The sequence below is a fragment of the Podarcis muralis genome, chromosome 14 (genome assembly GCF_964188315.1).
Source record: "Podarcis muralis chromosome 14, rPodMur119.hap1.1, whole genome shotgun sequence".
In the NCBI taxonomy this organism is placed as follows: Eukaryota; Metazoa; Chordata; class Lepidosauria; order Squamata; family Lacertidae; genus Podarcis; species Podarcis muralis.
The window spans coordinates 44,364,158-44,379,577 of record NC_135668.1 but is presented as its reverse complement, the minus strand read 5'-3'; the positions used below and the strand labels follow the sequence as shown (position 1 = coordinate 44,379,577).

The 15,420-nt window shown below is 45.4% G+C and overlaps 1 protein-coding gene across 9 annotated transcripts in view; it reads left to right on the top strand.

The window, feature by feature from the left end:
- Nucleotides 1-15,420, top strand: part of TRRAP (transformation/transcription domain associated protein) — a 166,116-nt gene that overhangs the window by 44,880 nt on the left and 105,816 nt on the right. For 2 of the 9 annotated variants that reach the window (XM_077918583.1, XM_077918580.1), the window contains exons 32-40: nt 5,289-5,342; nt 5,483-5,503; nt 7,276-7,395; nt 8,380-8,499; nt 9,978-10,142; nt 11,018-11,199; nt 12,126-12,324; nt 13,257-13,385; nt 13,763-14,029. In XM_077918583.1, coding sequence (XP_077774709.1) covers nt 5,289-5,342; nt 5,483-5,503; nt 7,276-7,395; nt 8,380-8,499; nt 9,978-10,142; nt 11,018-11,199; nt 12,126-12,324; nt 13,257-13,385; nt 13,763-14,029 — 1,257 coding nt within the window. Of the gene's footprint in view, nt 1-5,288; nt 5,343-5,482; nt 5,504-7,275; nt 7,396-8,379; nt 8,500-9,977; nt 10,143-11,017; nt 11,200-12,125; nt 12,325-13,256; nt 13,387-13,757; nt 14,030-15,420 lie in introns of all 9 variants that reach the window. The other 7 variants (XM_077918581.1, XM_077918579.1, XM_077918588.1 and 4 more) reach the window with 5 other exon arrangements.

Genomic DNA, 15,420 nt, shown 5'->3' with positions numbered 1-15,420 from the left:
AATGGGGGACTTCAATTACCCGGATATTTGTTGGATGTCAAACTCAGCCAAGAGCATAAGGTCAAACAGATTCCTCACTGCCCTTGCAGACAACTTCATTGTCCAGAAAGTGGGAGAAGCAACAAGAGGAACAGCCATTTTAGATCTGGTCCTAACCAATGTTGATGACCTGGTTAGTGGGGTAGAAGTGGAAGGATCATTAGGCGCGAGTGATCATGCTCTTCTGAAGTTTACTATACAGCGGAAAGGAGCAGCCAAGCATACTAGGACTCAATTTCTCGACTTTAAGAAAGCCGACTTCATAAAGCTTAGGGAAGTGCTGGGTGAGATCCCATGGACAGTAATACTAAAAGGAAAGGGAGTTCAAGATGGCTGGGAGTTTGTTAAGAGGGAGATAGTAAAAGCACAACTTCAGGCAATACCAATGAGACGGAAACATGGAAGGTGCCTAAAGAAGCCAGGGTGGCTATCTAAAGAACTTTTAACTGAGTTAAGATTAAAAAAGGATGTGTACAAAAAATGGAAAAGGGGGGGAACCACCAAAGAGGAATTCAAACAAATAGCCAGCACGTGTAGACACAAAGTCAGAAAAGCTAAAGCACAAAATGAACTCAGGCTTGCTAGAGAGGTTAAAAGCAACAAAAAAGGCTTTTATGGGTATGTTCGTAGCAAAAGGAAGAACAAAGAAACCGTGGGGTCACTCAGAGGAGAAGATGGTGAAATGCAAACAGGGGACACAGAAAGGGCTGAACTCCTCAATGCCTTCTTTGCCTCAGTCTTCTCCGATAAAGAAAACAATGCCCGACCTGAAGAATTTGGAGCAAATGATTCAGCAGAGGAAACACAGCCCAGAATAACTAAGGAGATAGTACAAGAATACTTGGCTAGTCTAGATGTATTCAAGTCTCCAGGGCCAGATGAACTGCATCCAAGAGTATTAAAAGAACTGGCAGATGTGATTTCAGAACCACTGGCAGTCATCTTTGAGAATTCCTGGAGAACAGGCGAAGTCCCGGCAGACTGGAGGAGGGCAAATGTTGTCCCTATTTTCAAAAAGGGGAAAAGAGAGGACCCAAATAATTACCGCCCAGTCAGTCTGACATCAATACCAGGGAAGATTCTGGAGCAGATCATTAAGCAAACAGTCTGTGAGCACCTAGAAAGGAATGCTGTGATCACCAATAGTCAGCATGGATTTCTGAAAAATAAGTCATGTCAGACTAACCTGATCTCATTTTTTGACAGAATTACAAGCCTGGTAGATGAAGGGAACGCAGTGGATGTAGTCTACCTTGATTTCAGCAAGGCATTTGACAAGGTGCCCCATGATATTCTTGTAAAGAAGCTGGTAAAATGCGGTCTTGACTATGCTACCACTCAGTGGATTTGTAACTGGCTGACTGACCGAACCCAAAGGGTGCTCATCAATGGTTCCTCTTCATCCTGGAGAAGAGTGACTAGTGGGGTGCCACAGGGTTCTGTCTTGGGCCCGGTCTTATTCAACATCTTTATCAACGACTTGGATGATGGACTCAAGGGCATCCTGATCAAATTTGCAGATGACACCAAACTGGGAGGGGTGGCTAACACCCCAGAGGACAGGATCACACTTCAAAACGACCTTGACAGATTAGAGAACTGGGCCAAAACAAACAAGATGAATTTTAACAGGGAGAAATGTAAAGTATTGCACTTGGGCAAAAAAAATGAGAGGCACAAATACAAGATGGGTGACACCTGGCTTGAGAGCAGTACATGTGAAAAGGATCTAGGAGTCTTGGTTGACCACAAACTTGACATGAGCCAACAGTGTGACGCAGCAGCTAAAAAAGCCAATGCAATTCTGGGCCTCATCAATAGGAGTATAGCATCTAGATCAAGGGAAGTAATAGTGCCACTGTATTCTGCTCTGGTCAGACCTCACCTGGAGTACTGTGTCCAGTTCTGGGCACCACAGTTCAAGAAGGACACTGACAAACTGGAACGTGTCCAGAGGAGGGCAACCAAAATGGTCAAAGGCCTGGAAATGATGCCTTATGAGGAACGGCTAAGGGAGCTGGGCATGTTTAGCCTGGAGAAGAGGAGGTTAAGGGGTGATATGATAGCCATGTTCAAATATATAAAAGGATGTCACATAGAGGAGGGAGAAAGGCTGTTTTCTGCTGCTCCAGAGAAGCGGACACGGAGCAATGGATCCAAACTACAAGAAAGAAGATTCCACCTAAACATTAGGAAGAACTTCCTGACAGTAAGAGCTGTTCGACAGTGGAATTTGCTGCCAAGGAGTGTGGTGGAGTCTCCTTCTTTGGAGGTCTTTAAGCAGAGGCTTGACAACCATATGTCAGGAGTGCTCTGATGGTGTTTCCTGCTTGGCAGGGGGTTGGACTCGATGGCCCTTGTGGTCTCTTCCAACTCTATGATTCTATGATTCTATGATTCTATGATTCTATGTCCTGTTGGGAAAGGCCAATGGTGGGAAAGAAGGGTTGGGCATTGCTGCTCAGGGCACCTCTTACCAGCGGTGCCCAGTCGGCTATCCTCCTAAACAGGAAAACCCAGCAGTGTGTGTGTGTGTGTTTTGTGTCGGGCGACATTACCTGGGGTGACTTTGAGAAGCTTTGCCCAACCTGGCGTGCTTCCCCCACATTTCTGTTTGGTAGGGGAAAAGGGGATGCTGGTGCCTACAGCCTTGACCAGCAAGACCACTCAAAAATCGCAGATCCCCATTAACAGCTGGGGCTTTAATCCTGTAAGCACTTGCCACTGGAGTTAGTCTGGCCCAACAGCAGTCTCAACTATTGTTAAAATGTGGAGGTGTGTTGCAGAACTGTTCTAGGCATTATCACTTTCATCGCTCATGGTGAATTCCTGCCCTAACAGCTATTGGGAATCAACTGTGGCTATCATAGTAAGTTCCTTCTGCTGCCACTAGTGTTGACTCTGGGGGAGGAGTAACCATTCGGAGAGGGGGAGTGGGGGACTGGGCACTGGACGTGGGGGTGCTCCTCTTGCTCCCCCCCCCCCCCATGAGGTGAAACGCAAGTATATTTTAAGTGCTGCTCCGCCGTGTCCCTCCTGTTTTTGTGTGCAAAATACGGCTCCATGCTGTGGACAGCGAAGAAGTGACTGGGGGTTGCTTCATCATCGTGAGAAGTCTAGCAGGCGCTTTCCCTAGCCTTTCGCTTTCAGCCTTTCCACTAGCTCTTCAAGTGCAGCATCCCTCTGGGAGTTCCCCCAGAGTCTGAAGCAAAGCCACCCTGTTTGCAAAGCAATAGAAATACTGCGCTTTCAGGAAAACGTAACTTGAAATTTTAAGAATGCTGTTCTCTCTCTCTCCCCCCCCCCACCCCCCGTGTGTGTGTTTTTGTGTGTTGGGGCAGACTTTACCCAAATCCTTAATCTCCTTTCATACCAATTAAAAACAACAACAACAAGGTTCTTTATTGCTTTAATATGTATCTGCCTGCAAGAGGTTTGCATTCCCCGTGCTAATTAAGCCGTGCTTCATGGCTTCATGGATTATAAAGCTGGCACTGCTGTATTGGATACTGTTGACAGCATGATCATATGCATGCAGCCATTGTGTTTAGCTGCAGGCATGCATTAAGAGTGTCTCCTTCAAATCGGCTAAAAATGGATTGTTTCATTTGTCACTTTTTCTCCAAGGAGCTCAAGGCAGATCCCCATTCTCCCTATATTGTTCTCACAGCGATCCTCTAATATAGATTAGGCTTGTAGCTGTGCTTGAGCAATCACACCTGAGCTTCATAAGACGCGATGTGAACAAGCTTTGTTCTACGCTATGGATTTCCTCCTTCCTTTGTGCAAGCCAGGGATTCACCACCTTACTAGAGTCTTCTGCTATACCAAAACCAAGAAACTATGGTTAATGGTTTCCAAACAGGACAAGGTATTTAGTGAATTGTACCATGGCTTCGGGACGCGGGTGGCGCTGTGGGTTAAACCACAGAATCTAGGACTTGCCGATCAGAAGGTCGGTGGTTCGAATCCCCGCGGCGGGGTGAGCTCCCATTGCTCAGTCCCTGCTCCTGCCAACCTAGCAGTTCGAAAGCACATCAAAGTGCAAGTAGATAAATAGGTACCACTCCGGCGGGAAGGTAGATGGCATTTCTGTGCGCTGCTCTGGTTCGCCAGAAGCAGCTTAGTCATGCTGGCCACATGTCCTGGAAGTTGTATGCCGGCTCCCTCGGACAGTAAAGCGAGATGAGCGCCGCAACCCCAGAGTCGTCCGCGACTGGACCTAATGATCAGGGGTCCCTTTACCTTTACCTTTACCTTTACCATGGCTTCATATCTTGGTTTACTGGGAAATCTTTAACTATGATTTCCTGGTTTGGATGTAACAAGAAACTAAAGTTAACTAAAGACTTCCTGGCTTATGCAAAGAGAAGAATGAAGCAACTGTATGTAGCAATCTTATCTTGTCTAATTCAGCCAATATAGCATCATCCAAACTTAGTCAGTGACTAATGTGCATTTTGAGAGTCCCCTCCTCTTCAGGCTGTTTGATAAGCTGCCCTACAAATCTCAGAAGATCCTGCTTCCATCCTCTAACCATTCACAGGCATTTTAAGACCTTGCCATGACTTCTGTTGAGAAGTGGTAAAAATGTGTGCCTGTTCTCTCCCCGGTGGAAATGCTACTAAGCGCTGTTGTTAATTATTATGACGCACATCAGTTTTACTAGGTTAGCCCCAAAACGCCTCTTAAAGTTTCATTTTAATTTTCATTAAAATGGTTTGTGAGAGTAATCAAACAGCAAAATACAATAATACAGTATGATGTAAAACTGTGGTTCCACTCGCTCAGTTGCTCACACATTTTGCACCTGCTCAAACACACCCATAGCTCAGCCAGTCTGCATCAACACCCATTTGCTCACACTTCCACTCAAAACACACTTTTCCTCACTCTCAACAGTTACCTTTGCTCAGCACTCCTCTGGGTACATATATTACATAGAAATGCCATACTACAACCTTTTTTTTTGCCAAGGGTATCGTTTGTGATTCCGGTTTGTTCTGTTCTACTCTATTGAGCGTTGAAAGGTGGTTTGTTTTTCTGTTGTCTCTGTGGGCATTGCCTGTCTCCCAAGATAATCTGAATGCGGCCTTCACTGTCTTGTTCATCCCTTAATATCCTTCCTCTTCCTCCTTGTGTGCAAGCTTTAAATATATATATAGATATATATATGGGAAGTTGTATGTATTCAGTGTGTGTACAAACAGCCAAAACAAAAAAAAGATGCTTTTCCTCCCCATCCTCAGGAGAGTATTTCCGAGTGCGGGAGATGTTCCTTGTCTCCATTCTGTCAGTTTGAGGTGAGAATCTAACCCTACTAAAGTCAGTTTCTGACTCTGCTCTGAAGCATAGCATATACACTTTTCTTTTGCATTTACGTTTTTGTGGTTGTCGTTGTTGTTCACGCTGTGAATTTTTGTTTTGTTTTGTTTCGGTTCAGCCTGCCATGGAAGGGGTAGAGGTGAGAACTTTCAGTGGAGGTGCCCAGGAGGTTCTTTGTTTGGGTTCCGTTCCGTTCCTTTGTCTCTTTCTTTCTCTCCTTCTCCCTCTCCCCCTCTCTCTCTGTTTATGGTTTGTTTTGCTATGGTTTGTTAGCTGTATTTGTTATGTACTGGGCGAAGTGCATTGTGCCTTGAGTGCAGTGCTGTGACTTGTCCTCTGTTGTTTGTCTGTGGCGGAGTTGTATCAGTAGCATTTGCTGTGACCTGTGGAAGGACTTATAAAGCATGTTTTCTTCTTTTTTTAAAAAATAATAATGAATAAGTTAGGAAGTTTTTGGTGCAGTTTCCCTCCCTCCCTGTACATACGTTGAGCGGAAGCCTTCTTGAGTTGCTAACATCTAAAAGGAACAGATTTCAAAGCAAAAGCTGAGGCCCCACTCCTAATTCTAACGTCTGACGGCTGTGCAGGCCTCTCTGTTCAAGTGGGGGAGACTTGTGCTTCATTCAGTTCAGGAAATGCAACCACCTTGCTAGACCTAATGTACTGTGTGTATGCATGCACAATTTCTTGCCCCTTTTCCTTCTACGGTGTTTGTCATAACCCGACATAAGAAACTACCCAAATGGTTAAGTGGAAGTTTGCTGCGTTGGGGTCTGTGGAAGAGCTCGGAGGTCGGTGGCTGATGACCTTTGGGACTGGTGAGGCAGAATGCAGGGAGTCCGAACCATAGGTGGAACAGAGCCAATGGGAAGTAGAGCCAGATACAGTGGTACCTCGCAAGACGAATGCCTCGCAAGACAAAAAACTTGCTAGACGAAAGGGTTTTTGGTTTTTTGAGCTGCTTCGCAAGGCGATTTTCCCTATGGGCTTGCTTCGCAAGACGGAAACGTCTTGCAAGTTTGTTTCCTTTTTCTTAACACCGTTAATACAGTTGCGACTTGACTTCGAGGAGCAACTCATAGCACGCGGTGTGGTAGCCTTTTTTGAGGTTTTTAAAGACTTTGGTGATTTTTGAAGCTTTTCCAAAACTTTCCCGACACCGTGCTTCGCAAGACGAAAAAAATCGCAAGACGACAAAACTCGCGGAACGAATTAATTTTGTCTTGCAAGGCACCACTGTAATTCTAGTTTTGTCCCCATCCTCCTCCCTGCTAACCTCAGCAAGGGCAACATGCAGGCTAAGGAAGAGGAAGCTGGCAGGATTTCTGTGATCTCCTGGACTGTTTGTAGCTTAGAAGGCAGATCGGTCGAGGCTGGATGAAGGCAGGCTGAGGTTTGTGTGGCAGTGCCCTGCTTGCCCCAATGGACCAGCCTCTGCTGTAGGAGGGTAGAGTTGAATTTTGAAGTTGCTAGCCCATATGAATTGAACTCTGATGCAGGCCAAACAGAACTCTTCCTTTATAGTTTTGTACAAGCCAGCTTTTAGCAGCAGCTTTTGCCTTTTGGAGAGAGTCACGCAGTTAGTGTGGCCAACATTGGACATTCACAAACCTCCATACCGCTGTTGTCATACCATTTTTTTAAAAAAAATAAAACCCCAAAGTTTTAAAGTTGCACTATTGAAGCAAACTGAACCATCTAGCCACCCATTGCCCCCCCTCCCCCAGAACAAAACAGCTATCTTACGTGCCCTGGGTAAGTAGTTGTTGTTTTAACTCCTTGCTTTGGTTTGCCAGCCATGCTAACACCTAGAAAGGGGAATAGAGTTCCCATTAGGATCTGTTGTGTGTTGCATTCGAACGCTGCCTTAAAGTAAATGGATGCTTGCTAATGTTTCCATTTTGTCTGTAGGAAATGAAGATTTGCTCAGCAATTATAAACCTATTTCATCTGATCCCAGCTGCTCCTCAGACACTCGTTAAACCCTTACTGGAAGTTGTGATGAAAACAGAACGGGCTATGTTGATAGAGGTAAAATGGCACTTAATTTCCTTAATTGCTTCTGCTCTTCCATTTGTAATACTTGCTTTAATTGTGTTTTGAATTGTTTCAACTCCCCTGTGGAATCCATTTGATTTAAAACATTGATTTGTGGACACCCCTCTTGTACTCTACTCCATTTTTAAAAGAGTTTGGAACTAGTTCTAATGGATTTTCAAGGTTCAAATGAGAATTTAACTGTGTGTGTGTGTGTGTGTGTGTGTGTGCGCGCACACACACACACACACACACACACACATACAGAGAGGGACATACATAAAGGTAAAGGGACCCCTGACCATTAGGTCCAGTTGCGGATGACTCTGGGGTTGTGGCGCTCATCTTGCTTTATTGGCCGAGGGATCCGGCGTACAGCTTCCGGGTCATGTGGCCAGCATGACTAAGCCGCTTCTGGCAAACCAGAGCAGTGCATGGAAACACTGTTTACCTTCCCGCTGGAGCGGTACCTATTTATCTACTTGCACTTTTTTGACGTGCTTTCGAACTGCTAGGTTGCCAGGAGCTGGGACTGAGCAACAGGAGCTCACCCCGTCATGGGGATTCGAACCGCTGACCTTCTGATCGGCAAGTCCTAGGCTCTGTGGTTTAACCCACAGCGCCACCGCGTCCCCCAGGGACATACATACATACATATATAAAGTGGAGGGAGATCAAACTTGTGGTCAGATTAGAATTACATGTAGAAATATAATGTTCCGCTGTAGCTATATAGAAACGTTTTGCTTAGTTTGCCCTTGAGAGAAAGGGCCAGATATTGTGACATTTCAAACATTTCCCAACTGAAAACACTGAAGGTTCAGATGTGCTGGAGAGAAAACCATAATTCTAGGCTTGGGCACTGCTGGCATGTTTGCAGTCCTTAGAAAAACATAACCCAAGAGTGCAACTCTAGCTGCCTTGAACTTGTCCACATGCTAAATGAAGCTTCTTTTTCTCTGGGATTTGTTTTCGCAGGCTGGCAGTCCGTTCAGGGAACCATTAATAAAGTTTCTGACGCGTCATCCATCACAGACGGTTGAGTTGTTCATGATGGAAGCAACCTTAAATGATCCACAGTGGAGCAGGATGTTCATGGTAACTCATGGTGTTTTGCTTTGTTTGATTGACTTTCAATGCTGGTGGATGATCAAGGTGCTTGCAAGTGTAAGATCTTTCTCCGCTGTCACCTAGCAGCAGCCATGGGCTGCAGCAGAGGAAAAGAAGGGAAGCTGGGCTATTCCATCGTTTTTTGTTGGCATCCGTCTGTCTTGAGAAATAATGGAGTGCACCTCCGGGGGTGAAGTCAGACTGCTGTATTAGCAGCACCAAAGTGACCTTCTCAGGGAGCAAGCTTGGGCTGTGTGTATGGAGGACCTGGGCTGCCCAGACCCCCCTCTTGGCCTCACTGATGTGGTCCAGAGGAAAGCAGAGCAATGTACCAGCTTGGCTGCAGGAGTTGCCGGAAGGAGGTGTACAAGGCATCATCCCAACCATCTTAGGGCCTCCACTCCAGATATGTGCAGAGTTTACTCCTTAGGCTTTTATTCTGAAGATATCCCGCAAGGCACTAGAGGTTTAGGATCAGAGTTTTCCTTCTCCTAGGCACACTACCTTCCCAGGTTGTTGAGCCCCATGCAACAGCAGCCAAACTCCAGGAAAGTGCTTTGATTGGTCAGCTATTCCATCAACTGTGCTGCTATTCTATTTTGCTTTGTAGCTCACTTGGCCAAACTGTGCTCCTCACTTTACAGCGTTGCCAAAACACTGCCTATGCAAGCCACAGATGTCTGGGGCGTCTCCCCAGTAACCATTCTGCCCTACTTTGCCTTGTCTCCTCCTTGGCCTCCTACAGTGCTAAGGCAGAAACTTCATCATTGGCTGTCACACTGCACCTCATATATGAGCAAGACAGATGCTGGGGAACTGTCTTGGCCTGGCTCTTCCTAAGCAGCTGATCTGGATTGTCCACTTTCTCTCTCACCTACTGGGCAACAGTCTTATGTTTTGTCATCACGCTGCCGTTCTCTCGGCTGCCTATTGGAGGCTATGCAAACTGCAGTGTGAAAACATCCTTAAAATTTTATTATATAGTAAGAAATATAATTACCAGCATGAAGAACGGAGGGAGCTGCATAAAGGAGGAGACATAGGGAAGGGAGTGTACAGGTGAAGATTTAGAACAGTTCTTTCATCTTTATTTGCTCCATTAGTGTTTTGTTGTATCAGGACTTGGACTTGATCAGGACCTGAAGTCTGCCCACTGCTCTAGCTCAGTCTTCCTAATCTGGTGCCCTCTAGATATTGCTGGACTCTGGCTTCCATCAGCCACAGCTAGCATGGCCAGTGTTTTAATGATGGCTTTTTGTAGCCCATTGTTTTCTGAAGGGCACCAAGTTTGAGATGACTGATGTAAATAATGTATGATATTTAAGTAAGCAATTTTAAGCGTAAGATTGCTCAGATATAGCTGACACTGCACCCATGTATAAAACTGCACAATGTATGTTGCTGGCAGACTTCCGAAACAATTCCTTGCCTTCATCAAGAGTTTTCTTTTATCGTTTCAAAACCAGAGCTTTTTAAAACATAAAGATGCGAAGCCACTGCGTGATGTTCTGGCAGCTAATCCAAATCGCTTCATCACATTATTGATACCCGTTGGTACTCAAGCAGCTGTTCGCCCTGGCTCTCCCAGCACCAGCACAATGCGCCTTGATCTCCAGTTTCAGGCTATCAAGGTATGGCATTCCACCTACCGAATTGCACTAAATAGTTCACACCTGCGCCTTCTGTTTTGGTTTGAGATTTGGGGAATCTGTCCAAGAACAATTCCTCCTTGGTGTATTTCAATGGTAGTTCTCCCCCCACTCCTCTGTTTGTCCCATCAGTCTATTCCTAATCCTTTGTTGTTGTTTTTACTAGCAAGGAGTGCCCGGTGCTGCCCAGGAACTTTTAGAAACCAGAAAAAAATGTGATTTTTTAAATAGATAATGTAATTTGTGCGTTTGGACCCGTCATGAAAACAACTCAGGTGAAGTCACAGGAGAGCCATTTTTTTGGTCCACCATCTTGGTTCAAAATGGCACCTGGCCTCCAAATGACTATGAAGACACCCTCCTCCAGAACTCTCATGCTGAGTTTGGTGATTATATATTGAGAGGGAGCTGAACATGTGCCAAAAAACACCAAAGTCACATTTTGGTCCACCATCTTGAATTAAAATTGTGCCTGGTGTCCAGACATTGACGAAGTCTGCTCCTGCCTCCTCAGGAACCCTCATGCCGGGTTTGGCAATGATATCTCAAGAGGCGTCTGAATGCATAGAAAACAAACAAACCGCTTTCCAAAATATATAGTAGATTGGCAGCACTTGTGTGTGTGTATCTGACCTCCTTTTGAAATTCTTCTAAACTGGATACGCTCCTGTATTGCTCCCTCCCTCCCCCCCACCTTCCTGCTTTGATCCCATTTCCCTTATGGTTTGAAGAGATGAGAGCAGTTCTTAATGTCTTTCTCCAGAACTACTGGAAAGGAAACATTAAATGGACATAACTAATAACCCGCTTAGGGCTATTTAAGTACCGCGTACATGTCCTTGCTTTTGTTTTGACAGATCATAAGTATTATAGTGAAGAATGATGAGTGCTGGCTGGCGAACCAGCATTCCTTAGTGAGCCAGCTCAGGCGAGTGTGGGTCAGCGAAGCTTTTCAGGAAAGGCACCGCAAGGAGAACATGGCAGCCACAAACTGGAAGGAACCAAAGCTGCTGGCGTACTGCTTATTGAATTACTGCAAGTATGTCGATCTGCGAATGCTGCCGTGTAGGCCAGGGATGGAGAACCTTTCATGGCCAAGAGCGCCGCATTCCCTTCTGGACAACCTTCCAAAGGCCACATGGCAGTGGTGGGCGGGCCAGAGGCAAAAGTGGGTGGAGCAATCGATGCAAATATTACAAGCGGCTCGTTTCTACAGATGCTCCTCCTTCCCCTCTCTGTCCTCAGCCTAGACAAGCAAGAAGCATTGCCAGAGTTCAAGGACACATTCCAATCAGGCAAAAACACTCAGGGCACGAAGGAGGGCTAGCAAAAGCTTTGTCCCGGGAGAGTTCCGAGAGAGAGAGGGCCGGAAGGCTGTGCTTGGCCCCCAGGCCTGCAGTTACTGATCTAGGCTAATAGCAATTCTCCAAGTCTCCCAAGTGCCAGTCCTTATGCAGCCAAAATGGTGCCATCATTGTTCCCTGGACCACTGGCCAAGCTGTCTGGGGCTGATGAGGGTTGGAATCCAACATCTGGAAGGCCACAGGTTCCTCATCCTAATGTATGCTCTGGTTAAACAGAGGCCTCTTGGGTAGTTGGGAAGCTAAGCTGACTTCACTTTAGCTCAGGTGTGGGGAAACCTTTTGCCCTTGAGAAGTTGTTGAGCTGCAGCTCCTATCAACTCTGACCATTGACCATGCTTGCTGGGTCTGATGGGAGTTGTAGTTCAGCAACAGCTTGAGGGCCAAAGTTTCCCATACCAGAGTGAGCAAGTGATGGGGAAATACTTCTTGCTGGTGAGGAAGGAGAATGATGGGTTAGCTGGGCAGCTGGTAGGAGCTAGCTTTCTTTGTAAGGTGTCCACTGGAAATTTGGGTGTTTCAGCATTATACAGAGCACGTCTTTTTCAGAACTCCTTTCTTAGCTTGATGTTGCTTAGCTTTGTATATTTTACTTTTTCCTTAGGCGGAATTATGGTGATATAGAGCTGCTCTTCCAGCTTCTCCGGGCCTTTACCGGCCGTTTCCTCTGCAACATGACTTTCTTAAAAGAATACATGGAAGAGGAGATTCCCAAAAATTACACCATTGCCCAAAAACGGGCACTCTTCTTCCGCTTTGTTGACTTCAGTGATCCCAACTTTGGAGATGAGCTTAAAGCCAAGGTAAAGCAAATCATTTAAATGAAAACGGGTTAGTATTTTTAGGTTCCATTTCCGTGGGCAATGCAAGTTGCTTGCTTAAATGTCAACAAGAGTTTGATAATTGGCAGAACTACTTCTGTGAAAATGCCAAGCCTAAAGAAGAGCAATAATGGGTGAAGTCAACAATTATTCAACTTCCATTTGATTGCCCCGATTCTTGAATATTGACATACCTGTTTGCCTGCAGCCTTTCTTTTTTTGGCGGAAGAAGCTTAATTTCCAGAGGGATCCACAGTGACTCTTGGCACTAATCAGTCATAGTCCTGCCTGCTAAGTTTGCAATTATCTGGCACTTTAGAAGAGAACAGGGAAGCTTCCTGCTTGCATTGTTATGCATTAAAAAAACCTTATCGCTGAAATTTTAAGATAATTTAAAATTAATTGCCCTGGTTGTTAGTGTAGTATATCTTGCTGTAAGCATAGTTGCTGTGTTTCTGTATATTTACTCTGAAGCAGAGGCAACAGCTTGTTCAGTGCCAAAGACCATAATAAAAGCATAGAAAGCATAAGAGATCTGCAGCTGGTTTGCTAATTTGGTGGCACATAATTAACCTCTCTTGCACATAATTTGATCGAAGAAAGTGGATATCAAGGAGTTAAGCCTTAGTTGGCAGAAGCCTGATACACTTGGAGAGTTTTCTCCATAATAGTTGAGGTTTTTAGTTATCGGTTAGCATCAGTCATCAATTGCTTTTAAAAGCATTATTTTAACTTAGAATTGTGGGGGGTGGGAGGGGTGGGCAGGGGAGAAGAGACCTTGATAGTTACATCTTATTGATTTTTTAATTCATTTTATTGTGAACCACTTTAATCTTTTTAGGGAGAAAGGACAGAAACCATTCAAAATAAACAAATAAATGATTTCTCTCTCCCCCCCCCCCCCCAATCTGCAGGTTCTGCAACACATTCTGAATCCGGCTTTCTTGCACAGCTTTGAAAAGGGAGAAGGCGAACAGCTTCTGGGGCCCCCCAACCCAGAAGGAGATAACCCCGAAAGCATCACCAGTGTATTTATAACAAAGGTAGTTCAGCCTAAGGAGGGGAAAAAGCAAACAAACCCAAACTGGGCGTTGGGGTGGTGGTCAAGTTGAGATCAGTAAGGACTGTCGTTTGTTTCCAAGGCAAGGTCTCAGCTTGATCAGGAAGCCTTTGTGGCATTTCCTGGTGCGAAGATTCTCTATGGCCAGCCTTGGGTGGCTGGAGACATTCCATTACCTGGAAAACCTTTGCTGCCTTGAGAAAGTCTCCAGCCCTTTGGGGTCTTAAGACATGGAACAGCCATGCACAAAGCTGCAGGTTCCCAGTAGCTCCTAGCAGTAGCTCCTGGTGAATTGAGCCCCTTGCACTTTGTTTGGCGATGCATCCTGAAATTCCTTTCCTTTTCCTGTTTTGGGGTCAGGTACTTGATCCAGAAAAGCAAGCTGACATGCTCGATTCGCTCAGGATTTACCTCTTGCAGTTTGCCACTCTTCTCGTGGAGCATGCGCCGCACCACATTCATGACAACAACAAGAACCGGAACAGCAAGCTGCGGCGCCTCATGACCTTTGCCTGGCCCTGCCTGCTCTCGAAGGCATGCGTGGACCCAGCCTGCAAATACAGCGGACACTTGCTCCTAGCGCATATCATCGCCAAGTTTGCCATTCACAAGAAGATAGTCTTACAGGTAATATGTGTGTGTAGATTCATATTTAAAACGTGTCCACAATCTTTCTGCGTGCCCCCCCCCCCATTCTTTGAAACTGGACATTGGTTAAGTAGCCATGTTAAGTGGACATCTTAAGAGCTTGTGGTGTCAGGCCAAAGGTCCAGTTAGCCCAGCATCCTGTTCTTACAATGGCCACTCAGATGCCCGTGCGAAACCCTCAGGCAGGAGCTGAGCACAAGAGCATCTCACCTCCTGTGCTTTCTAAAACTAGCCTTCAGAAGCACTGCCACCTGCAACCATGGATTGTGGCCATGGATAACCTTGTCCTCCATGAATTTGTCCCACCCTGTTTTGAATTCATCCAGGTTCGTGGCCGTATATAGCTACATATGTACCAGATACATTATAACAATCATAATTTTATTATTTATGTGCCAGCCATCTGGCTGGGTTGCCCCAGCCACTCTAGGCGTCTCCCAACAAGATATTAAAAGCACAATAAACACTCCAGCATTAGAACTTCCCATTGCAAGGCAGCCTTCAGATGTCTTCTAAAAGTCATATTGTTGTTCATCTCTTCGACATCTGACGGGAGGGCATTCCACAGGGCAGGTGCCACTACCGAGAAGGTCTTCTTCCTGGTTCCTTGTAACTTCACTTCTTGCAGTAGGGGAAACCGTCAGAAGGCCCTCAGAGATAGACATTTTTTGAATGTTTGAATTTATAGACCACCCTTCACCTAATTAGGACAGGGGTGCGGAAGAGTGTTAGCTATAAAACATAAAGGTTGGTGGGGTTTGAGATATTCACGATGATGAGAATAGTGGTCGGGTTTGTGCTGTTTGTGCAGCTTTCACATGAGTTGGCCAAAGATAATGTTGTGATGATGACAACTCTGTGGACAAATCCGTTCTTCCTATTGTCTAACCCTCCTGGGCAAGTGTGTTTTGAAAATCATAGTACTTGTGGTTGGAGGAAGATTCCAGGGAGCCGGAAAGATCTTGGAGCAGACACTCCAATACATGGGAGGATGGAAATAAAATGACTGTTCCTCCATTATGTTGTCCACTTGGTAGTTTTACAAAAAGCGCCAAATTATCAATTATACACAGTGGTCTTTAACTGGTCTGGACCCAAAACCCACCTCTGACTTACAGTCTACCACATGGGTTCCACTTTCATGTTTGCACTTTTGATTTATACTTAATAATACACATTGTTAACCCTAAAATGTCAGTTCACAGAGCAGTGTAGCTTAGCATTACTACTAAATGAAAAGCGGTGTTTGTTTTTTTTACACTTAACCTTAGCCGAAAGGCTGAGAAGTTATTGATTTTGCATGCTGGGAGAAGTTTTTAGAAAGCTGCAGAAATAGACTGGAAAGTGAACAGGATGCCCCCGCTACATAC